This window comes from Andrographis paniculata, unplaced genomic scaffold, assembly GCF_009805555.1.
Source record: "Andrographis paniculata isolate CXL003 unplaced genomic scaffold, ASM980555v1 Contig18END, whole genome shotgun sequence".
NCBI lineage: Eukaryota > Viridiplantae > Streptophyta > Magnoliopsida > Lamiales > Acanthaceae > Andrographis > Andrographis paniculata.
Genome location: NW_026137468.1, coordinates 958,890 through 984,818, shown reverse-complemented (window position 1 = coordinate 984,818; position 25,929 = coordinate 958,890). Strand labels below are relative to the sequence as shown.

Below are 25,929 nucleotides of genomic sequence, written 5' to 3'. Positions count from 1 at the left end.
TATAATATAAAAAATGAAAAATAGATATTTAATTTAATATTTTTTTAAGGGAAAAAAATAAGATAAATAGTGAAAATCTAATCCAATCCCCCAAACAAACATACACTAAAAATATCATATCAATAGATATTTATATCATATCAAACATTTATTTCAATTTAAAATTTAACTATTCAAAATCAAAATCAAAATCAAAATCCAAAACAACGCATCACAACTAAACACAAGTGATGAACAGTCATTTCTTTAAAGGGTGTTTCTGTCAATTCGCGCATAACATATCCGGACTCCACGACTACGCTGAAATACATTTAATTCGCGCCCCTCAGTTCCGCAGCATCATTCGTTTGGTTGGGTGCAACGAGAGAGAGTGAAGCGGAGAAGAGCCGGCGCTGAAACAGAAATTTTGCATCCAAAAAGGGAAATCCGTCCAGGAATCTGTTTGAATGAAACTCCACCTTTAGATTTTCATTCTAGACCCGCCTACATAGCTCTGCGCTTTCGTTGGAATATAACTTTTCCAATTTATTGCAAGCTCGGATGAAAATCTTCTGTGAGTTGTTTCACAGCGTGATTTTGGGTGTTTTTTTGTTTGATATTTTCAATTGATGCCCTTACATGGCCCTTTCTTTAACTGTTGGTGACTGGAGCAATATTATTTTGTTAAATGTCGAAGAACCGTAGTTTGTTATGCTTAGGGTTAGGATCCTGTAGCACCTCATGCATGTTCCTTTCGATTGAAATCTGAATTTTAGAAACTGATGTTGTTGGAGAATTGTCGTTTGTTTTGATTTGGCAGTCTCGTCTGGGAGTGGCTTATACCGCACATTCAATGGAAACTGCTGTTGACGTTGTGGGGAATCAGGAAGCTGAAGTTGAAGATTATATCGCCTCAGGAGAAGCTGCGGATCCAGTTGTTTATCAGCTTGTTCGGGTACAGCTTTTTTCTAGCTGATATTATCTGCCTGTCTAGGGCACTTCATTTTAGGGGGCGGATGATTACAATTTAAGCTGGTTGAGTCATTTACTTAAGGCTTTGTAGTGTGGCTGCTTTAGATTCTAATGAATTTTTTCTACTAGATTTCTAATCAGTTGCCTGCTCACCGCCTGTCCATAAGATTGTTAATATATATGTAATCTTTCAATGCAATGCCTCTTTGCATGATCATGCAGTGAATAATCGGATCTCTGTGTTACCTCGATTGGTTGATGTCTGCCAATAAGTAATTGAAACTTTGTCTTCTAGGAGATAAATTTTACTGGAAATCTATTACGTAGGCAGTTTCATTCTTGTGGTTGACCATGTTGAGTCATTCCTAAAAGTCTACCTCAAGACAGTCACAATTTAGCTTACCTCTATAATGTGAATCTGTCGCCTCTAATGCTGTGATTCTCTTTCAGGTGTAATTTTGAGGGAGATGTAGTTCATGAGTTAATTAAATTGTTATATCATCTAAATTTCTAGGTTGATGGCAATGGGATATTAGTGCCTGCAACTGATGATGAGGTTATGGCAGTCGAAGACCTACTTGACGATTGCAAAAGTAAATTTAGAACACTAGACACTGGGCAAACTTTGCAGACCAGTACAGATTATGGGTGTGCACCTTGTGATTCACGTAAAGATCAGGTCAAAGGATCAGAAGGTTTATCTCAAAGATTATAAATGCTTTTCAGCTATTCTCACTCTTTGCCTTGTGATAATTGTAAATAGTAATTATGCATATTTTTGAACTGTACACGTGCTCTGTTTTTAATTCTGCTGAGAATTTGAAGATTTCTTTTATGAGAAGCTTGACTTTGTCTTCTTTTTAACTGTTCTCACTTGTTTTAAACAAAGTTTTCTTTTCTAATTATTCTCTTCCAGCCATTTCAGTTGTGAGCTGTTTTAAAATCCACAAAACATGTATTCTGCCATAGGACAATGTAGGAGAAGAAAATAATAGGTAATATACATACTTTCTTTAGATATTACTGGTTCCTTCTAGGATATGGAAGAGTTGGGCTAACGAATCGAAATCGTAGCTTGAATTTCTGATTAGTTGATTTCAAACATGCTATAAAATGGTAACATATCTGTTTTCTCTATCTGGAATAACTGGGAGATTTCTAATCAGTCTTTTGAAAGGAATGGCAAATTCAGATAGGTTTTACTCTTCACTCTAGGCCTCTAGTTGGTGCAAGCAGACTAAGGCAATTCTGGTTGTTGGGATATAAGGGGATGGCTATGATGGTTCACTAGGTGATTGCTACTATGTACTATGTAGACAAGGAACTGCACTTTACCTCATCTATTAGGACTTCTTTACAACCAGCTCCCTGGTCCCACTTCAGCCTTATGTCAGTCCCAGTGAGTGAGTGAGTGCTGTGAAGCTTCACTGAACAAATTGTTCAACTAATTGTAAGCAATTGAAGTTTGGCATCCACTTTATGACTGGCTATATTATGCTCTTCCAATGAAATTCAATTGGTAGAGGTTGGGTTTTCACAATCTGCTTGATCATATTATCATTTTTTTACTTTGGTTAGGTTATATTTATAGGTTGCTAATCAAGTTAATGTACCAGGTAAAGAACAGCTTGAGGCCCCAGTAGATGCAGCAAAGCCAAATGTACCACCTGTACCTACAGTTGACCAAGATGAGGTATTCAATTTGATTCTTTCATAAGATGTTCTTTTAATCTTTACATTTGTTGCCCTAACTATATGTATGTATATAATCATATTGCTGGTGCATTTTAATGATCTTAGTGGGATACATTCATACAAATTTTATAAATAATGGTTTTTATTATATATATATTTTATCAATAATTTCAATCTGGTCCTGGTCAGTGTTGTCTCAGTACAATCTTATGATGGGATTTTAGGCCTTTCTACTTTCCAAATAAAAATATATCAATATTTTTATCCTATATTATATGAAGTAATTAGATGCATACTTCAAATCAATGCTTCTTTACTCTTTCTAGATAGCTTACTGAAAAATCATTGTCTTCTTAAACTGAAAGGACCTAGTGATGATGTGCACTGTTTGTGCAGAGGATAATTTCTTCATTGACTCCAAATTCAAGCGATAAAAGTGTTAGCCAATCTGGGAGCCCAGAGGGATGCGTCAAGCTTCCAGGTAGATTGGATGAGAGTCAACCATCAAGTTCTACTGTTGGTCCTGGGTTGAAACCTGATTTTTCTTTGCTGAATGGAGAAATACATCTGGAGTGCCTGTCAGTGAGGGATCTTCAGGAGACTTTCAGAGCAACATTTGGGAGGGAAACTTCTGTGAAGGACAAACAATGGCTCAAGAGGAGGATTATTATGGGGTTAACAAATTCCTGTGATTTCTCAACTACTAGTTTTGTTATTATAGATAATAAAGTAGTCAGGAAAGGGAAAGAGCAAACTTGCAAAAGTGCTGACTGCTCTGTTTCGATCGATTGTGTATCTCCATCTGCGATTGAAAGCCATCAAAGTCCTACAAGTTTGGATGATACCCCAGTTGAAATTCCCTTAGTTGCTGATGAGACAAACTCACAAAGTTCAAGTCATCAAGACATTCATGGAAGTCAAGATGCTAGCATGGAGCACCGACCAACAAAAAGGATTCGGAAGCCCACAAAAAGATACATTGAAGAACTTTCTGAAGGAGAAACCAAGGATTCTGGTGCCAAACCCCTATCCTCTATTAAACAACCTTTATGTGACCGGTCACCTGCAGCAGCTTGCGCAAAACCTCTTCACAATTTCACACTAGATGGGAAGTGTCTTATCAGAAAAGATTCTATCGGAGGGACTGGAATTCAGGTTCCATATGTTTCCCGAACCCGAAGGAGCCGCCCCAGGGAGAACTTTATGGCGCTTATGGTAATGTGAAATAATACTGACTTGTTTCTATTGACCATGAAACCAGAATTATATTTATGTGAGTGAAGCATTGATAATCTAGAAATATTTTTCTGTCGTCTTCACAATATCTGTCCGAGCAATCTGTAGTTCATTGCATAACCTGCAAGTCTATTAGTTGTTCTTTTCTATTATAAATGCTCGACCTTGTGAATTAGCTATTCCAGATAAGAAATACCCCAATTCCTGTGGGGTGGATCTGTTTGAATGAGCTTTCCATGTGTTATTAGTTAACCTTTTATTTTCTAATTAACCTTTCTTTTGCGATAATTAAAGTAAATGCAGTGTTATGTTTCTTGTATTTAGTTGAAAACTATGAATTGACTTTGGTAAGGGTAGAACTTCATATAAGAATGGGGATCAAGACTAGCTAAGGTGTTAGAAATTGTCATTTACCTGCTATCAGTTTTAATGTTCAGAAACTTCATCCAAGTGGCATTGGCATCTCAACCAAAATGGAAGAGAATGATGTTACATCGTGCGAAGTGCTTGAAAAAGTAATTGAGAATGAAGTAGTCAAGAATTGCTCGTCTTCAAGCCGGATTAATGAGCTCGTAAGTTGGTTTTTACCCAGCTAATTTCAGTAATTTCTGGTGTCGGATATCTGATGAAAGCTGTCACACTTATCTGAGCTGAAACTTATATGAAGATTTTAACAGATAAATAATCCTATGTTCAAGACTCGAATTCGATTGAATTGGCTGTGGCTACAAATTGTACATTGTAGATTTACATGTTTTTACTTCTCTTAGTACTCATATATGTCATTAGCTATTTTATATTTCTTTCTTGGCATTTGCTTATAATATTTTCGCGGAGCCTTTTTATGTCCCTAGGTTGGTGCTTCTCCCGAGACATGCAACCTCTATGTAGAAACCGAAAAAATTGAGCTTGAGGAGGTGAAGAACGTGGAATCATGCAAGACTGATGCAGATGATGAACCTGCTGCCATACTAGGTAGCAATAGTGGGACGAGGAGGAAACATCACCGGCCATGGACTCTATCTGAAGTCGTTAAACTGGTTGAAGGGGTTGCTAAATATGGCGCTGGTAGATGGTCGGTAATCAAACGACTTGCATTTGCCTCGTATTCTTACCGAACCTCCGTTGACCTAAAGGTTGAAGTTATAATTTTTAATCAAGATTGCAAATGTTACGCCAAGCCTCAAGCTATGCTGTTAGATTAAATAGATGCATTGCCGTGCAGGACAAGTGGAGGAATCTTCTGCGAGCTAGCCTTTCTGAATTGGCTACCGGAAATGTGGTAATACACATGTTCATTTTATGCTGTCGATTTTCCATTTTTTCACTATGCCCTACTCGTCGATTTAAAATTCTGTTTCAACCTTAAACATTATGCAGAACCTTGTCCGTATAACCATAAACTTGTCGAGTCTTTTAACATTGTAGAGGCAATTGGATCAATATGTTTAACTTCAATGTTGTATACGCTGATGGTATAATTTAAATTTTGTTCATATAAGAGTTCCAAAATTATTTCTTCTGGAGCATTGTATTTTGTTTACATTAGAAAATATCGATGCATTTGCTAACTAAACCTGATCTCCTAGCCGGACAAACAGGTACATGGATCTCGGAAACAAGCTTCAGTCCTCATCCCCGCTCCAATCCTAACGCGTGTGAGAGAACTAGCCAACATCGAAGCTAAGATTCCATCGAGCTCCAGTCCGACCAAACCAGACGCTTATCCCAACCCCGCGGGAACTGCGAAACAAGAAGCACCAAGGTCAGGGTTTTTGTAGTAAAATTAGGTACATATATATATATATATATCAATATATGTTTTTGTTTGCCTTAAGTCCCAATAAAAGCAGTGTACCAAATCTGTGATGTTTGTGTAAAAATCTATTGCCCTTTTGGCTGCTGAATTGTTGATGTATGTATGTATAATGTATTATAAGATTGTGCTAGTTCCAATTTCATTGCTTTTACCCATCTCCAATCCATCAATCAATTTCATTTATGTAGTTTAACTCTAAATATGCTACAGTAATTTTACTTCAATTATAACTTTATTTTTTACTATTATTCTTCAAATATTAAAATTTTTTTATTATTTTAAATGAATTTTTTTTTTATATAATTTAAAATAATTTTTTAAAAAATTTAGAAAAATAAAATTTAAATTTAAAATTTTAAAAATTTAGAAAAAAAAGAAAAAAAAAAAAAGGAAGCTTGACGTTCCATTAAAATTACGCTGAATTTGGGGTCTTGAAGATGCGTTTGTAGTATTTAAGTATTGTTAATTGACAAAAATATCAATTAGCATATATACACTTGACTTTCTAATTAATAACTATATATTTTGTTTTGTTTCTAAAAAAAATTTTGTATCGATTTGCATTGGCTTATGTGAAAAAGCCAAAACAACTTTTGAGGTTTTTTATAGAAATATATTGAGAGTAGTTGCAACTTTTGAAGTTTTTTTAAAATTATATTGAGAATAGTTTCTGAAATAAGTGAAATATTTTTTTAGCTAAAATTATTAATTTATTCATAATAATAATAATAATAATAAATACAATACTATATTATATTATAAAAAATAATTAATCTATATATTATAATTATATTATTAATATTAATTTATATATTATATTTGAATTAAAATTTAAAATTATAATTGAGATACTAAATTTAAATAGAAGTATATAATTTTTTTAATTATACTAAAATTATTAAATATAAGTTATAAAATTTTAAAATAAATTGAAAAATACAAATAATTTAATACTTCTATTATATTGTAATTTTATTTTTCATATAATTTTTTAAAATTAAAATTTTAAAATATAAATAATTAAATTTTTGAAATATATTTTCTATATTTTTATTTAAATATTTAAATATAATTTAGAAAAATTTAAAATTGTATTTCCTCCGTCCCATTAAAAGGTTACTATTTTTCATTTTCGTCCGTCCCAATACAAGGTTACTATTTTCTAATTTAGTAACTGTACTACCTACTTACATAATAAATACCCTTTCAACTTACAATATACTACACAAATGTCGCTACTTTTACATTACACCATATTATAGGGGTATTTTTGTCTTTTTTTTTTTACTACAATCAAATATAATATTAATATTCAAAAATGGGTAGCAAAAGCCACCTTCCAATGGGACTGAGGAAGTATATAGAATTTTTATAAATAAAAATATATCATTTTGAGTAATTTTAATCAAGCATTTTTAATTCTATTACATTCCAACAGTTTTTTATTTTAATAAAATAATTCAAACTTATTTTTTTAAGCCAATTCAAAATGCCCTAAATATCTTTATTTATACTCAATTTTGTACGACAAAATCCCTACTTCTATTCATTTATACTAATTTTTAGGATAAACGCATTTTTAAGTTTTTGTATATGACATTCATTGTACAAATTTTATTTAAAGGACCAAATTAATAACGATTATCTTCTACAATGCTGATAATATGTCGTTTTCTTTTCTTTTTTTTTAATTTTTTTTTCCTTTTACTATTACATATATAATCTAATAAAATTATTTTTAACAAAAAAAATAGAAAAAAAAAAGTCAAAGAACTGTTAAAATTACTAAATTATACCACAACTGCTGTAAGTATTTTCGTTTATACAAAATAGAGCCAGCCCAGTTTTACTTCTAATTTTGGAGGCCCATGTGAGGCCCATCAAATTCCTTGCGTCTTATTTTTGACTCCTACTCTGCTTCGAATTGAAATTATTTTCATCATCTGCAGCTTCCGCTGCCTCTGTATCGCACTCATCAATTGTCTCGGTAGAAGAATCTGAACCCGCACTTGCTTAATCGGTGATTTTCGATTCTGTGTTTCTACACTAATTTTGTGTTTATGCAAAGATGTTAGTGTAGCTTGGAGCAATTTTGCTTCAACTTACATCCACTACGAATATTTCTTGAATTTTTATTTTTATTTTTCCATCTTAATGTGTGGAGCTAGTAATTGGCTATATGTTTTGTTTTTCGAAGAATAATTCGTGTGTTGATTCTTCTTTTTTATGTTGATTTACAATTGTTTCAGGTGATTACTTTTAAGTGAAAATGGGGATTATAGAAAAGATTAAAGAGATTGAAGCCGAGATGGCGCGCACCCAGAAGAACAAAGCCACAGGTGACATTTTTTATTTTCTTTAAAAAAAAAAAAAAGAAATTATGGAAGTGAGGGTGTGATTATTGATGAGTTCGGCGTTGATATTTGGTAATTTAATTCTTATGCCCAAATTGAATGAGAACATGAGTGATTGAAGTGGCGTCTTGTTCATTTATTCATGCTTGGTTTCATTTAGCTGATATAATTTTACTATGGTAAATAACTTTGAATACTTGGGATTACTTTGTGGTATTGCTTGCTCTTATCTACCTGGTTTTATGTTTGATGGCCATCCTTAGACACTATGATCCAGTAAGATGCATTATAATGATGTTAATGTTTTAATGTAACGGTGCAGAATATCATTTGGGACAGCTCAAGGCTAAGATAGCAAAGCTGCGTACGCAGCTGCTGGAGCCCCCAAAGGTATGAATTCGTTAGGTTTCTTAATAATAGTTATGTGCCTTGTTGCCGCTTCCATGGAAATCATTTTATATTCAGTTTTGATCCCTATTGTGATGATTTAGCTTTTGCCATTGCTCAGGGTTCTAGCGGAGCTGGAGATGGTTTTGAAGTCACAAAATATGGCCATGGACGTGTTGCACTGATAGGTTTTCCCAGGTTGGTTTGGTCATACGTTTTAAATGTATAGAATTGAACATAAAAGGGGAAACTTTTAAGCACTAAAACTAGTGAAATAGCTCAGTTTACGCAGTAGTGGATATAGACTGATTATTTGGTGAACTACACGGGGGTTGTTTTTCTAGCTTTTATGTTAATCCGGGTTAGTTTATGTGGTTGTGTTATTCAATTATGTTTATGTGTATGCACGATTATGTGGTATTCCTAATTCTGAATGTGTCTGTGACTCTGCTTTTGCTTCCAGTGTTGGAAAATCAACACTTTTGACTATGTTGACTGGAACACACTCAGAAGCGGCATCGTATGAATTCACCACGCTTACATGTATCCCTGGTATTATTCACTACAACGACACTAAAATACAGCTTCTTGATCTTCCTGGGATTATTGAAGGTGCATCTGAAGGAAAGGGACGTGGTAGACAGGTGACCATTTTCTAGTTGAGTAACATGATATTATTACTGCACTGTTGCCTAGTGGAACTGAGTTGACATGAATTTGAGATAAATCCTGACAGAAACATATTTGTTTTGATTCAGGTTATTGCAGTTGCCAAATCATCAGATCTTGTACTAATGGTTCTGGATGCTTCCAAAGTATGTCTAGTTATTGAGATAATTGTGCATCCATTTGGTTACTTTGTGTTACTGCACCCCCACCCCACACTTCCTAAATCTTACAGATTATTCCATCTGAATTTGATGCTGACCCATGAAAATTTCTAGAGCGAAGGACACCGGCAAATCTTAACAAAGGAATTGGAAGCTGTTGGCTTGCGATTAAACAAATATCCACCTCAAGTAATGTATTCATCTTATGTTATATTCTCTGAGAGTAATTAAACTTGAGTAGAGGCTTGTACATATTGCCTGATAGTTTTTTTTTTTTTTTTTTTTTTGTGTATATCGGTGTCTGTGTTTATATTTTTCTTGTAATGAAGTTATCTTACAATTTTGATGTTGAACTAAATCTGTTGCCTTGATTTCATAATACTATCATTTGCCAAAAGAAGTATCACTGGCAAGGATTACCCTGAATTGCAACATCAACATTTTGGTTGGTAATGTGTCTGATCTTTATATATAGACATGATATGTCTGTTTTATGGCTTCAATTTCTGCCTGAAGAATTTTAAAATGTAGAGCATAGCTATCCTTTAGAAAGTGTGTCGGTTTTAAAGTAGTTCCTGAAGTCTTAGGCTCTTTGTGAAATAGCTGCAACAGCTTCTCCATTGCATTTGATGTGCTTCATCTCTGGTCTAAAATTTTGCAATTTAAAAGACACTTTGGAACTTAAGGTACTTGTTAGTATTATAGATTTTGGCCATTTCTCCTGTTAATCAATGGAAAGAGGATAAGCAGAGAAGCTCCATGGAAAAATATTTCTAGTGTCTTAATGAGAAAGAGTTTTGTCTGAGGATATTAGATTAAACTGAGATATATAAAGACAAGACTAGATTTGTTATATGAATTTAATCTTCTTTTTTTCTTTTTCCTTTTTTATTTTGGCTCTTTGAACCTTGACCCTTTACCTTTTGACATTATTGACTCGTGATTCTTCCTGATGACAGATATACTTCAAAAAGAAAAAAACTGGGGGAATATCTTTCAATAGTACACTACCATTGACACATGTGGATGAGAAGCTCTGCTATCAAATATTGCACGAGTACAAAATTCACAATGCAGAGGTAAACCCCCCCCCCCCCCCCCCAACATGATAACTAAATTCTAACAGATGCTGACAAATCTTTGCATTGTTGTGAAGCTAAAGTCTCTCTCATCTTCTGGATTTTCCACACTTGACCTTATTTGAGTATTTGATTTATTAGTCTGCCAAAATCGATTTGCTTCCTAGATGTGGAGAAAAAAGAATACAGCCCCAACAGCTTGCATTTAGGGTGTGTTTGTTTGGGGGTTTGGATTTTAAGTTGGGATTTGAATAGTAAAAATGTTAAATTTGAATAGTTGTATGATGTAATATAAATAGGTGTTGATGTGATGTTTTGAATGTAAAATTGATTTTTAGTATAATATAAAAAATGAAAAATAGGTGTTTGATTTGATGTTTTTGGAGGGGAAAAATGAAATGAATAGTGTATTTAAAATCCAATCCTCCAAACAAACACACCCTTACTGTATATTCATAGTTTTTTCACTGAAAGCTGCCTGCATTGAACCTCTCAAAATGTAAAACATGTATATATGGTATTTACTATTTTCTTAACTACCCTTCGAATTTATATACCTTTATATCCTGCTCTGTAAAGCTAATGATGTTATGAGAAAAGATTATCTGTATTAAACTAAACTAATCAGGATGACTTGCACTCTGTAAAAGTAGGCACTTATGAAAAGGCTATGGAACTTTGTGTTAGCACACCCAATTCTTGAATGAGACATATGCATGACATAGAGATGATAACCAAGCTTTTTCTAAGTTTGAAGTACCATTTTTATGAAAAATAATTCCTTATTCCTTCACTAAATATTATGGGGTTCTCTCCATGGTCTCCTTGTTGCACTATTCTATTTGTAGTTCTTGAATTACAATTATATAAATTATAACTATATGTGCTATTTAAATATCCATGCAATGGCATCCTCTTAAGGTGAATCATGCAGACTGAGCACCCACCTAGGGCCGGGAATGCTTTTGATGTTTTTTTAAAATTCTTCAGGTTTTGTTTCGCGAAGATGCAACTGTGGACGATCTTATTGATGTTATTGAGGGCAATCGGAAGTACATTAAATGTGTATATGTGTACAACAAGATAGATGTTATTGGTATTGATGATGTGGACAGATTAGCACGACAGCCTAATTCAATTGTCATTAGCTGCAACTTAAGGGTATGTTGTACTAAACTAATTGCCATCTCTAATATTGAGTAGTTTTGATTAGAAGACAGATAGAAGGTGTCCATGGCTTCAAGCAGCTGTTGCATTCATTTAATCTTGTGTGCCAATGTTATTCGGACAGCTTAATCTGGACAGATTGCTTTCCAGAATGTGGGAGGAAATGGGTCTTGTCAGAATTTATACAAAGCCTCAGGGCCAGCAACCCGACTTCTCAGAACCGGTGGTCCTCTCTGCTGTATGTCTCCTGACACATTTATTCAATACAGTACACCAGTTAACAGTTCACTCTAATTTCCTCATTACAATACAAAGCATTTTCTATTTCCATTGGATAATGAATTTAGGGTCGAGGCGGCTGCACTGTCGAAGATTTTTGTAACCACATCCACCGGAGCCTTCTAAAAGATGTGAAGTATGTTCTGGTGTGGGGCATAAGTGCTCGGCACTACCCCCAGCATTGTGGCCTTGGTCATGGCCTTCAGGATGAGGATGTAGTGCAAATTGTCAAGAAAAAGGTAAATGAAATGTCTCTACTGAAGTTTCTTTCTTTTCTTTTCTTTTTTAGAGAAACCAGTGTCCAATCCAGAATGTTTTTCATGATATGCACATCAGCACATGATCCTTATGTCACATAACTCAGTAGAATCTTAAACATGGAAGACTGAGTTCCGAAATCTTAAATCCTGTTTGGTTGTAGAATTTTGACAGACCTATGGCTTTATATTAACCTCCCTCTGTCATCTAAATTTATTCCGATTTCTTTCTTTTAAGTAAAAAAATACCATTTTTTCTATTTTGTTTACCCTAAAAAGTAAATGTTTCTATTTCTACATATTTTTTTAAAACCCGTTTCCGATCATATGAGCATGCAAATGGACGACAGAGGGAGTACTGTATTTAGGTGAAATTTGGTATAGCACATCCACCACTTTTATTTACACAATGTGCTTCCACACAAATGGGATTTATCATATTCGACAATATTTCTACAGGAGAAAGAAGATGGAGGAAGAGGGCGGTTCAAATCTCACACAAATGCGCCTGCTCGGATTTCTGATCGAGAAAAGAAGGCTCCTTTGAAGACATAGAGCTGGAATGATGCACACTAAGAACTACTCTCCCTGCTTATTTATCGACTACATCTAATTATTCTGGTCGATACGATGATGATGATGCGGCAAGAAGGATAACTATAACAATCCTTTTATAAGTAAGTAATCTCTTATCTCTCAAGTGGCAACCATTTTTTAGTAAGTAAGCTCTGTACTGTAGAGTTTGTGTTTATTTCCATTTTTGAAGGAATTATGTGATGCTTGTTTTCTTAGCATGCTTGAGATTTTGTGGCAAGTGACAAACATTTTTCAATGGTTTATTTGTGTTGTTTTATTTTATTTTATTTCAGTCCTATATAAAGTAAGGATATGTTTATTTTGATTGATAAGGATTTAGGATAATGTTTATTTTAGATGACTAAAGAGTTTAGGATTAAGCAAGGATAATCAATTTCTCCTATGAAGGTGAGATTAATTTATCCCATGAAATATTTATATTTGTATTAAAAGTATATATTATTCTATACTTAATTAAGGAAAATAAATATGGTATTAAATTAATCATATGGCAATATAATCAATTTACTCAGGTGTTTGACTAAGTACTTTTTTTTTTTTTAAAAGAGTTTTTAGCTTATTGAACAACTTTTAACTGTTTGACTAGTCAAAACTATTTGAAGTATTTGGTAAATTAGCTTTTTGACCCAAAGCTAGTCTTAAAAAGCTAACTTAACCAGCGTTTTGAAATAGCTTTTTCTGAAAAAATAAAATAAAATAAAATTTATTTCTTATATACTCTTAAAAATTTATTATGCATTTTACACAAATAAATATATTTTGATTATTTATTAATTATATTAGAATATTTTATTATATTATAGTTTTACTTTTATAAATTTAAAATAATTAATTTTTATATAAAAATTATTTTAATTGTAAAATATATAAATTTATTAAAATTTACATAAAATATAAAAAATATAAATATTAATAATTTATTTTTATATTAAAATTATATTATATAAATTTTATACTAAAAATAAATTAAAAATTAAATTTATTGAAAATTATAAATATAATGAACTAATCGATAACTAACATAATAAATATATACACGAAAAATTTATTATTTTATACATTACATAGAAAAACTATTTATATATTTTAATAAAAATATATTCTTTTTTAAATATAACTGTAATAAAAATAAATATTTTTATAACACTTTTACAATTTTCAATAACTAATAACAAAAAATTTTAAACATTCTAAACTCAAAAGAACATAATTGAATATATTAGAAACAACAATAAAATAGAAATATTATCGATTGTCATCTTATGTATAAACAGTTAATATCAAATAGTTATTTTATCAAATATTTTAATATAAATAACTAATCGAATCAGCTAATCAAACCAACTAATTGAATCAGCTAACCAGCTAATTGCGAAACACACGCCCTAAATATTTTCAATGAGAATGTGAGGAGAAAATTAATTAAAAATATATATTGAACTGGTGGAGTATTTTAATCATTATATTTCACCTCCACACCTTATTTATCTATTATTATAAATTAAATAATATCAATCAACAATTTTATAAGCTAATAATAATTTAAAATGATAATGAAATAATAAATGAATTAATTTTCAAGTGGATGTGATGTGATATGGTAATGCCACATAGTCTTGTTATTGGGCCAAATAATAAAGGTAGTGGGGCCCATTGGGCTCAAGAATGATCCACACACGTGTAAAGTGGGCCATCGACAATATTGAGGGAGATTAAACTATAATTATTCATAATATTATATTATTTATATAATTATTGAGGGAAAATTATATACTAGAAATCAATTCACAACTAGAACTTGATTTTACTTGTCTATTATTTTTTGAATTTATACAGACAGCATTTATTTTGAACTAATTCTGGATAACATTTTTTAATGGTAGGGAATGGGTATGAAAATAAATAAATAATCAATTGATACATTCTCAATTATTAAGTAAATATAATTTGATATAGGCGACATCAATATATATATAATTTTAGAAATATAATACCCAACATCATAATTCATATTAAAAATCATTACAAAATTGCTTACATAAACAAATATTCTATTCTTTTGAGTTTTAATGATAATATTTGATAGAGAAAAAAAAAAAAATGAGATGAGAGGATATAATAATAAATAAAATAAAATTGGTGGTGAGGGTTGGAACTAAAGTCAGCAAAATATAAAGTAGAGAGATAATATAAGGACAAAAGAGAAGATTAAGCAAATCAGCAATAAGAAGATTTTTTGTACATACAAATGCTAAACAACACTGCTGTTTGTGTCTCCCTGTCTCTAAAACACAATTAATTACTCCCTTCGTCCCAGATACCATGTCTACGTTGTCGTTTCTGTCCGTCCCACGTACAATGTCATTTTTCTTTTTTGAAAAATGATTACATACTTTAATCTCATTTTAAATTTTTTTATTTTATTTTATTTTTTAATTTTAATTAAATAAATTAGTTATCTTAATCTTAATTTATAATTATTTATATTATAGGATAATTATTTTCACTAATACATTCTTATTATCTACTAATTACACCCCTCTTAAAATATCGTGTCTACAGTGTAGCAGACACGATATTTGGGACGGAGCAAGTAATTTTTTTATAAATTCATGTGTAATTTGATCATACATATAACCACATCTTTAATTTATAACCAATAATAATAATAATAATAATAATAATAATGATGATGATGAAGAAGAAATCGATTTATATTACTTATCATCATCTTAATCAATATTTATCCCCTCAGCTTTCCTTTCATTACTTATTTTATGTTTATCTTTCTGTCTCACCTAGTATGTTCATATTGCCGTTTCTGTTCGTCTCACATCTCATGTTATTTTTCTTTAAAAATAATAATTATTATACACTTTAATCTCATCTTAAATTTTTAATTTTAATTAAACTAATTAGTTATGTTAATCTTAATCTATAATGTAAGATAATTATTTTCACTAATATATTTTTCATTGTCTACTAATTATACTTATTCTAAATTATTGTGTCTACAGTGACCCAAACATCCAAAGTGGTAGGGAGGGAGTACTATTTAATGATATTATTTAAGTATTTCACTGTCAATAAAAATTACACGATATTTATACTAATACTTCATCTGTCTCATTCCAACAGTACTTTTTTTTTTATATTTTTATGTTAAATTAAAAAATAATAGTATTTTATTGATTAGTGAATGTGTGTAAGATGATTTTGATATTTTTGTTATTTGTACCTCACGTATTAATTAATTGTATATGTAATTAATATTTGTAATTTATGTAAAAATTATAAATATTTTAATATTAGTGTTTGATTACTTTTATTATAATAAAAAAGAAATATTTTTGATATGACATACTAATATAATAATAAAGATGATATTTTCAATTAAAATTAAAAAATATAAATATAAATATAAATTATTTAGTAGGAATATATAATAACAATCTACAATATTTATTGTAATTATTGAAATTATATTCTATCAGTTTATATTTTTTCTTCTCGCCAAATATTGCTATATATATATATATAGAGGGAGTTATCATTATTTTTTGTGGTTAAAATGATTAAAGCAAAATGGAAATTCTAGAAGACATTATTAGAAATTAAGGGTAAAAAAATAAATAATGAATTATTCAAATGAGGAAAAATTACATAATTTATATTTTTATTAAGTGCATGATGTGTTGTGATGATTCTAGTGAAGAAAGCAATGCAATGTAATTAATGACTACTCCGTTAGTCTCAAAAGCATAGTCTTATTGTATTGGGTACGAGATTTAATGAATATTGATATTATATTGATAGTTGATAAAAAGTCAGGATTAATGACTTTTTTGTCCTTGTGAGTATATTAGTGTAAAAAGTAGTGACAATTGTGTAAAAATAATAAAAAAATAGATATAATTTTACGGTGATATGATTATTTATGGAAATGAGACTATTATTTTGAGACGAACAAAAATAATAAACAAGATTATTGTATCAGAACGGATGGAGTAATAAATATATAAATAATTATTTAGTTAATTTCATTGTTTGGATTTTGAGTTGGGATTTAAATAGTAAAAAATTTGAATTTGAATAGTTGTACGATGCGATATAAATAGGTGTTGATGTGATGTTTTGAATGTAAAATTGATTTTTAGTATAATATAAAAAATGAAAAGTAGGTGTTTGATTTGATATTTTTGGGGAAAAAAATTGGATGAATAGTAAGATTTTTGATTTTGCACAAATCTTACAAACGAACACACCCTAACTGTCTGCTTGAATTGGCTAAAAAATTAAGTAGAAGCTAAAAGAAAAAATTAAAATTATAAATAGTTTGATTTTATATTTAGGTGATTTTTAATAAAATGTTCTTTTTTTAGAAAAAATTGTTTAGATTTAATTAAATTCAATTTAATAATAAAGAATATATATAATTTTTTTAGAGGAAAAAAATAAAATAGATTGAAATATGTTTAAAATTTAAAGTTAAAATTTAGAATAACATTTAAAGAAAATAGAAGAATGGACGATTGGAGATGGTTTATGTGCTCAATATTTTGGATATTTGCAATTTTGAATTTTTCTATTTAGTTAAAAGTTTATAATTCAGATTTTAATTTTTGAAATTTGGATTTTGTTCGGATCAATTTTTTACAAAATTTTGGATATTCATGATTTCATATCGATTGAAATTTGAAATCATAAATCCGAATACACATCTTTAATTGAATGTGACATTTTATGAGACAACTTAATATAAACATTTATTGTAATGAATTGATATAAATATGTAATAAATTTAATTTCTTTAAAAAAATAAAATAAAATAAAATTCAAATAGCATGATCTTAAATTATTGAATGTTAGCAATGTCAATATATATATTTTATAATGTTCGAATCTGCAGCCGCTACCCGACGAGTGCGCTCTGAATAAATTTTCGATTGAATCTAATACTTTATAAATTAAGCTTAACAAAATAAATCACACTAAATGAATCACGTATCTGAGATGAACTTAAAAATATCAGGGTTTGAACTCATAGTCTCGTAAGTTCACTTTCACCATCTTAATTAAGGTAGGAGAGAGAGAGAGAGAAAGACATTACAACATGTGTGTTCCTACTTTTGACTTTATTGCTCTGTCACTCCAACCAACGTACACAAATCCAAATCTCACCCATAGATTTCATGTCCCAAAATCTTTTTTTTTTTTTTTGCTTTTAATTTGAATGGTGATTTAAAGTATAATATTTTCAACAGTTTAAACGGCATATTTATGTATATATAAATTATAAAAATTAATTAATAAATATTTATTAATAATAATGTAGAAAAATGAATTAATTTTTTTTTTCTCATAAATTATCATACTTATATATTTAGCCTTTTACTAATATTAAAATTTGGCTTTATTTAAACAATACTTTTAGAATTTTTGCACTATTTTTTAAAAAATTATCTATAAAATATTACATCATATGCTATCTTTTTCACTGCTATCAGAATTTTCAAAAATCCAAAACTATCAATTTTGTGGGGGTGGTTTTTGCTTTGATTTCACCTTAATTATCATCATTACTATCAATCTTCAAGAATCTTTACCTTTATTCTTTTACTATTCCACATACATTAGTTATTTATATTTTTACTCTCCATAAATTAATAATATAGTTCAATTATTCAATGCAATTTTTTTTATTCTCCTATTTTATTATATTAAAATAATTTACAGTTAATTATTTTAATTTTTTTTTAAAAAAGGAGCGAGAATATTTAATTACTATTTCTACTGGTTTTAATTTATTAATAGAAGTTAGAAAAAAAAAAGGCAAAACAAACAATAATTAATTATTATTAAAATAAATACACATGCCGCATACAAACATTAGCTAGAGTTTTTTTTTTAAAAAAAAAAAAAAATTAGAAAATAAAAGTATCTGCAATGGCACGATTGGTACGGAGATCAGTGGTTTCGTACACAGGTAGTTGTTCGACGTACCTTTGATTCATTCCGATGGAGGAGAGGTTATCAAGCTCGAACAAATCTGAGCTCGATTCGCTAGATCCGTCGAATTCATCGTCGTAGTCGTCGACGTCTGGATGAACGAATCCTTGAGGTTTTGTTGTTCCATGGAACGGAGATTCGATTCGCCTGTTGTTTTCGATTTTCTTCTGGTAACTCATGATGTGGAGCATCAGCTCTTCATCAATGGCGGACTTGATGTTGCTTTCCTGATGTAATGGTTTGTGTCCGCACGGCTGGCAGTCCTCGTTGACGATTACGCTCACCGGAAAGAACCGGACGGACCTTTTCTCGCCGCCAGAGGATTTGCCTCTGGACGACGGCGTTTTGCTCAGGCAGGATCGGGAGAATGAGGAGGCTGAGGAGCACGTGGACGACGACGTGTTGGTCGTCGCCGACTTTAGAGAAGGTGAATCGTCGCCGGCGGCGAGTTTCGGTTTCTTCGAGAGAAGAGAGTTCCAAAGGCCGGCGAGCTTGCCGCCGGGAGAGATCGGCTGCTTTACTTTCTTCAATTCTCCGTAAAGTTTCAGCGCTCGCGATTTCGTCTTCAGAAATCCTCCTTCGTGCTTCGCCTTCTCCTCAGATCGACGATTAATTTCACGATCGACGTGAACTTCAAACTCCGTTCCTCCGGTGCGAACCGTCTTCGTCCTGCGGCTAGGAAACGCTTCACCTTCGCCGGAGGCGGAGAAGAATCCACCGCCACTGGAATCCACAGAACAGGACCTCGATTTCGCTCCACCATTCCTCAATTTCTTCACATCCGCCGCAGGCGCGACGATTTTTTCATCCGCGACGGTATTCTTCTTCCGATAAACAGCGGCGACATCCTCCTCCGGAATATCATTTCCTCGATCAATTTCGCGGTAAATCGCATCAAGCAAAGTGGAGGAGAAGGACTGCTGGTTGGAACAGTAGTAGGAGATTTCAGTTTCTCCACTACCGGTATTATCTCGCGGATAACTGTACCTCCTGATTCTATCCACCATTGTTAGTTTTTTAAAATCTTCTTCAAATCAGCAGGTAGGTAGGTGCAAGGCAATTGAGGAATCTGCAAAAAGCGCAATTAATTAAAGGAAAAGCTGTTGTAATGGCGGCAAACATGGTGATGGTGATGTCGATGATGAGTTGAGTGAAAGCGAAGGTGTTGGAAGGAAGCAGCAGCAGCAGCAACCCAAAGGAGGAGAGAAGAGAAATGGAGACATTTTTGATAATGATGATATATGTGAAGGATAGAGATGGAGAAAACAGACTCTGCTCTGCACTGCTGGTGAAAACAATAAAAGCAGCCTTCACACCACTACTACTAATCGTGTATATATATATATATATATTTATATATATAGATTGATATACATACACACGTACAATTGGTTAAAAAAAAAATACTTTTATTAGTCTTTTATAATATTAATAAAATGATATTTGTATCAAAAAATTATACAAATATAATAATATTTTTAATGTCAAGAAGCAAAATATAAATGTGAATATTTTAAAAATCAATTATTTTAGAGACGGATTGAGGGAGTATAATTTGTTTTTTTTTTTCTAAAAAATTAATTATACATTTTAATCACATTTTAAAATTCAATTATTTATATATTTTTTTTTTATTTTAATTAAAATATTTAGTCATTTTAATCTTAATTTATAATTATTTTTAGCTAAAAGTGGACAAATTAGTCGGGACGAGTGAAATATTATTTTAAAATTTTTAAAATAATAAAAAATTGATATTTGAAGCTAGTTGGTACAAAAATACATATACATTGTTTTTTAAGGGAACATTATTGTCTTGTTAGTGTTATAAAAATTGAGATGATATAAAAAATGTACTTCAAATTTTTGCTAATTTGTTCAAATTAATATTGTAATACATGTAATAAACATAAACAATATATATTTACATAACACAATATACATTGTGTTACAATGCAATAAATATTGTGTTAATTGTAGTTTTTTGTCCCTCGAACTTATTCTTTGAATTAATCTTTATTCAATATTCATTTACAACAAATACCACTATTTTTGTTAACTTATTTTTCATTTATTTTAATTTTTAATTAAATTTTTAAAAAATATTTTTAATATATATTTTTTTACTTTTATCATTTTTCTAAGAAAATATTTATTTTTTAGATTTCTGTTCAAATGACATAAAATTTTTATAGCTCATATAAATTTTTTTTCATATATATATATATATATATATATATATATCCAACATGAGTAAGCCCACTAAATGCTACAATGGGAAGCTCCAAAATTATGCACGTAGATGATGCATCAACTAAAATATGTCAGCTGTGACGTATTTACGTATGTATATTTCATAAAATTTTGTCCCACATAATTTATTCTTATTTTTTATTTTCGTCAATCCCATATAATTTATCTTTTATTTTTTTTAGGAAAATTGATTATACACTTTAATTATATTTTAAAATTTAAAATTTAAATATTTTTTAATCTTAATTAAATTATTTAGTTATCTTAATCTTAATTTACAATTATTTTTACTAAATAATAATTATTTTTACTTGTACATTTCTTAATTACTTACTTTACCTAAATTCTCATATCTACAATAATGCGCCATCTTATCTAGGACGGAAGGAGTATTATTTTTTACAATAAAATATTATTCAAATATTGTTACTTTTATATTGTACTCCCTCCGTCTCAGATACCATGTCCACGTTGCCGTTTCTGTTTGTCCCACGTACTATGTCACTTTCCTTTTTTGGAAAATGATTACACACTTTAATCTTATTTTAAATTTTTAATTTTTTTAAAATTTTAATTAAACTAATTAATTATCTTAATCTTAATTTATAATTATTTATATTATAAGATAATTATTTTCACTAATACATTCTTAATTATCTATTAATTACACCCCTCCTAAAATACCGTGTCTATAAAATAACGTGTCTACAATGTAGCAGATACGGTATCTGAGACGGAGGGAGTACAATACTAATAAAGTTATTTTTGTTATTTTCGCTTAGTTTGTATTTTTTTGTCTCAATTTAAAAGGGTCGTCTAGAATTTTGTAATAAATTAAAAAATAATAATATTTTATTAGTTAATTGAAGTGTATAAGTATTTTTAACATTTTTGTCATTTCATGTATAAAGTAAATATACGTGTAATAGTATATTTGTAATTTAAATAAAAATTAATGATATTTTGACATTAATATATGATTATGTTTTTTTTAAATATTTTGAAGTAAAATAGATGAAAATAATAAAAGAATATTTTAAATTCAAAAAATATTATATATTAATTTTATACTAATATTAAAACTAAAAAAAAATAAAATAATTGAATGCTATATCTAAAGTGTGGGTGTCATGTCATGTCTATGTCAAAATGGACACAGAAAACAAAGAGAGAAGACAGTGTACGCAGTGTGCAGTGTCAGTGTGCACGAGTATGAATCAATCAAATAATAATAATAATAATAATAATAATAGCATGCCACAAAAGGATACATGACATAAAACAATGAAAGATGAATAAGTTTACAACCATTTTTTATTTTTTATTACTCTATGTTAAAATTCTCATATTCTCCCCATTATTTATCTATATTTTCTATATTTGTTCATTTCATATAATTTATCATTTTTTAAAAAATATAATTATACATTTTAATCTCATTTTAAATTTTATATTTTTTAAAATTTTAATTAAATTATTTAATTATCTTAATCTTAATTTACAATTATTTTTACTAATAAACTTTTAAATTATTTATTAATTATACTTTATCTAAATTCTCGTATCTATATTAACGCGCCTATATTACATGGGACAGAATGAGTAGTATTTATCAGTGCTCAAAAAGGCTTGTATGTAATATGGAAAATAGTGTAAAATATAAACTCAGGGTGCGTTTGTTTGGGGGATCGGATTGGATTTACACTATTCATTCAATTTTTTCTCCTCCAAAACATCAAATCAAACACCTAATTTTCATTTTTTATATTATACTAAAAATCAATTTTACATTTAAAACATCACATCAACACGTATTTATATCACATCATACAACTATTCAAATTCAAAATTTTTACTATTCAAATCTCTAACTCATAATCCAAAACCCCAAACAAACACACCCTCAATTTATCAATGAGTGTAGAAGGAAACCTTCCATGTGAATCCAGCTCGTAAATCTAACACTACTTTTGTGTAAAATGAAACACTTTCTGAACTTGATCATCATATCTACCTCAAATGTGAAGACCAAACTCAATATTAAATACCAATTGAAGCTCATCTCCTAATGGAACATGGCATACACTATAAAACCCTTTTCTTTTCTTTTTTCTTTTTTATTTTAAAAAAAATAATAATCCATGCGCAAAACAAACAAGCAAAAGAGGGGTAAGAATTACCCAAAGGCAACAACCTCAGCTATATAAGATCATCTCCAACTCATCAGTTCTATTTATACAGTTTTAATTCTAGATGCAGTTGCTACAGTAATTTTATTCAAACCATAATTCTATATTTTACTATTATTTTTCAAATATTCAATTTTTCTTATTATTTTTAAATAATTTTTTATTTTTATAATATGGATTTAGTTAAAAGGGAAAGGACGTGGGAATCAAGAAAAGAAAATCAAGAAAAAGAAAACATAAACATGACATGAGGGTTTTTGCTTTTGGCAATCCCAAGAACCCAAATGAAATAGTACACAAATTTAAAAGAAAGTTGGATCCAAAATAGCACTAGTACTGCAATAAAAAGACACAACTTCTTTACCTTTTTTTCTCTGCCAAAACAAAAGGAATTCTTAAAACACCATGGCTGTGGCTATGTCTATTTATTCTTCCATTCATATTCAATTCGCACAGACTGCTTTTACCTAAGCAAACAAAGCTTAGTTCATTCAAAAATATTTATAAAATAGTCTCGTAAGTTACGAGATGATCTGATAATATAAGGGTGGACAGTGACTGTGAGGTTATTTATTCAAACTGCGACCCCTTCAAATTTTGTTTGTTACATATAGTTCGCACATAATTCTTATAGGAACCGAAAAATGATGGGATTTTCAATGCAGTCGGAAGTAGGTTTCAAAATTAGAACAGCTCTCTTGACGCCATAAAATCTTAACTAAAAATCTCAAAATTAGAAGGTGTGTTTCTTTTGATGAGTTGGAAAAAATTTGGTTTGGATTTTATACGAAAATAATGTTTGATGGGATGTTTTGTGAGATAAAAAATACATTTTTTTTAAAAAAAAACACATAGTGCAAATAGTAAAATTTGGGAAAACTTTGCTAAAGAAACATACCTAGAGATATCCGGGTACACTTCAGGTTGAATGTACTCGAAGAAATGCGAAGAAACAACTTGAGATGTTATAATACGTATTATTTATTTATTTATCTACAAACGGAAGTCTACAAATAATGACTTATCTTATTGGGGTTACTAGGTCTGGCGGACTGCAATTTTCCACGTTATATAAAGAAATATATAATAAAAGAATACTTACAAAATAGCCACGAGGCCCTCAACTCTTTGCAAACTTTTATTTTTTATTTTTTCTAAATGATATGTTTTTGTTTTTATTTTTTATTTTTATTACTTGGGAACCCGCAGTCGCTATCCAAAAGTGCATACTGGGTAAACTCCCGATCAAATCTAATACTCTGCAAATTAGGCCCAACAAACAAAAATGATATATTTTTAGTTATACAAGTAGAGCAATTAAAAGACTCTGACTTCCAAAATCTGCAATTGACATAACATGAATAATGGTTTATAGTTCTTTTTCGACAATGTGCATAAAAATTAATCGAGATCTTATTATTATAATTATTTATTAAAAAGTTGTTGTAAGTACAACTACTATTAAATACTAATATCAAAACAATTTATATAAAAACAACTAAAAAATATTATTGCACAATTTTGTTTTCTTCAAAGACAAAATTTTATTGTATAAATAATTACAAATATAATATTGTATATATAATCATAATTCTTAGGGACATGGGCCTCTTACACAAATGAGCCCTGGGTGAGGGTTGTATGTTAATTTGGACAATTTAACTAGATTTGTGTTTATTATTTATTATTGTATTTTGCTAAATTCATTATGTTTCTTGTTTAGTTTAAAATTTTTTTGTTTGAGTTTGACATTAAAATAATATATGATATGATGAGATATATATATATAAATATAAAAAATAGTAAAAAAGAAATAAACTCTTTGTTGTTGTCTTTTGTTAAATTAGTTTCTTAGTGTACAATGAAGTTGGAACTAATTAAAAATAAAAATATACAATGAATAATGTGACGACATTGTGAATATTATAGTAATAGCATATTTCGTCCTTTAAAATATTTACGAACAATAAATATATTAATTTAATAATATTAATGTTATACTATATTCTTTTATTAATATTTTAATGTTTATACTATTTTAAATATACACACCCAATATTTTTTATATGGAGAATTTTTGTTTTGCGGTAATTTATTAAGATAAATAATAAAGAAAAAAAAATCAATTTTGGTCCCAAAATAATAAAAATTTATCACTTTTGGTCATAATATAAAAAAAACTCATCAATTTTGGTTTCAATATAACTAAAATTTATCATTTTTTGTCTCAATATAAAAAACTCATTAATTTTAGTCTCAATATAAATAATTTCAATCAATTTTGGTCTCATTATAAACAATTTTAATCAATTTTGGTCCCACCGTTAAAAAACTAACGGAAATTGCTGACGTGGACATGACGAAGGTGACGTGGTAATTTCCGTTAGTTTTTTAACGGTGGGACCAAAATTGATTAAAATTGTTTATAATGGGACTAAAATTGATGAGTTTTTTTTATATTGAGACAAAAAATGATAAATTTTGGTTATATTGGAACCAAAATCGATGAACTTTTTATATTGAGACCAAAATTGATAAATTTTGATTATAGTGAGACCAAAATTGTTTTTTTTTCCTAAATAATATTTATTTTTTACGGATGATTTATTATATATATTTTATTTAATTTTAAAAATATTAAATATTTTTTATTTGTATATTATATTAAAAATTAATTTTATATTTAAAATACTAAATTAATATATATATATATTAGTATTATATTAAACAATTATTTAAATTAAAAAATTTCAATCTTTACATAATCAAACAAAAAAATAAAATAAGTGATACAAAGAGCCAAAGTGGGGAGATCTAAACCGGGTCG

At 29.5% G+C, this 25,929-nt stretch overlaps 3 protein-coding genes across 4 annotated transcripts; 2 read left to right on the top strand and 1 right to left on the bottom strand.

Annotated features, from left to right (window-relative positions):
• The first annotated feature begins 332 nt into the window (after positions 1 to 332).
• LOC127240165 (uncharacterized) lies at positions 333 to 5,856 on the top strand. Of its 2 annotated transcripts, none has more exons than XM_051258679.1 (9): positions 333 to 553; positions 800 to 934; positions 1,466 to 1,646; positions 2,568 to 2,644; positions 3,043 to 3,861; positions 4,320 to 4,454; positions 4,737 to 5,018; positions 5,108 to 5,164; positions 5,484 to 5,856. In XM_051258679.1, exons 2-9 carry the CDS (start codon positions 833 to 835, stop codon positions 5,661 to 5,663), a joined length of 1,833 nt encoding a protein of 610 aa, XP_051114636.1. In that variant the 5' UTR covers positions 333 to 553; positions 800 to 832; the 3' UTR covers positions 5,664 to 5,856. The 2 variants fall into 2 exon arrangements, with proteins under 2 accessions (XP_051114636.1, XP_051114629.1); XM_051258672.1 differs by having other exon boundaries at positions 5,472 to 5,856.
• A 1,765-nt stretch (positions 5,857 to 7,621) lies between these two features.
• On the top strand, positions 7,622 to 12,907 carry LOC127241273 (developmentally-regulated G-protein 2). Its single transcript, XM_051260213.1, has 12 exons — positions 7,622 to 7,721; positions 7,951 to 8,040; positions 8,378 to 8,445; positions 8,564 to 8,640; positions 8,906 to 9,086; positions 9,201 to 9,257; positions 9,387 to 9,461; positions 10,232 to 10,351; positions 11,342 to 11,512; positions 11,643 to 11,756; positions 11,866 to 12,036; positions 12,514 to 12,907. The coding sequence occupies exons 2-12, from the start codon at positions 7,971 to 7,973 to the stop codon at positions 12,607 to 12,609; spliced, it is 1,200 nt and encodes a 399-aa protein (XP_051116170.1). The 5' UTR covers positions 7,622 to 7,721; positions 7,951 to 7,970; the 3' UTR covers positions 12,610 to 12,907.
• Positions 12,908 to 18,482: 5,575 nt separating this feature from the next.
• LOC127240621 (protein BIG GRAIN 1-like A) lies at positions 18,483 to 19,943 on the bottom strand. Its single transcript, XM_051259403.1, has one exon. The coding sequence runs from the start codon at positions 19,665 to 19,667 to the stop codon at positions 18,576 to 18,578; it is 1,092 nt and encodes a 363-aa protein (XP_051115360.1). The 5' UTR covers positions 19,668 to 19,943; the 3' UTR covers positions 18,483 to 18,575.
• Between the last annotated feature and the right edge of the window lie 5,986 nt (positions 19,944 to 25,929).

Coding starts and splice junctions, on each gene's coding strand:
- LOC127241273 (XM_051260213.1), top strand. CDS start 7,971: ATGGGGATTATAGAAAAGATTAAAGAGATTGAAGCCGAGATGGCGCGC. Junction 8,446..8,563: donor AGCTGCTGGAGCCCCCAAAG/GTATGAATTCGT, acceptor GCCATTGCTCAG/GGTTCTAGCGGAGCTGGAGA. Junction 9,462..10,231: donor TAAACAAATATCCACCTCAA/GTAATGTATTCA, acceptor TCCTGATGACAG/ATATACTTCAAAAAGAAAAA.
- LOC127240621 (XM_051259403.1), bottom strand. CDS start 19,667: ATGGTGGATAGAATCAGGAGGTACAGTTATCCGCGAGATAATACCGGT.
- LOC127240165 (XM_051258672.1), top strand. CDS start 833: ATGGAAACTGCTGTTGACGTTGTGGGGAATCAGGAAGCTGAAGTTGAA. Junction 3,862..4,319: donor AGAACTTTATGGCGCTTATG/GTAATGTGAAAT, acceptor TTTAATGTTCAG/AAACTTCATCCAAGTGGCAT. Junction 5,019..5,107: donor GAACCTCCGTTGACCTAAAG/GTTGAAGTTATA, acceptor ATTGCCGTGCAG/GACAAGTGGAGGAATCTTCT.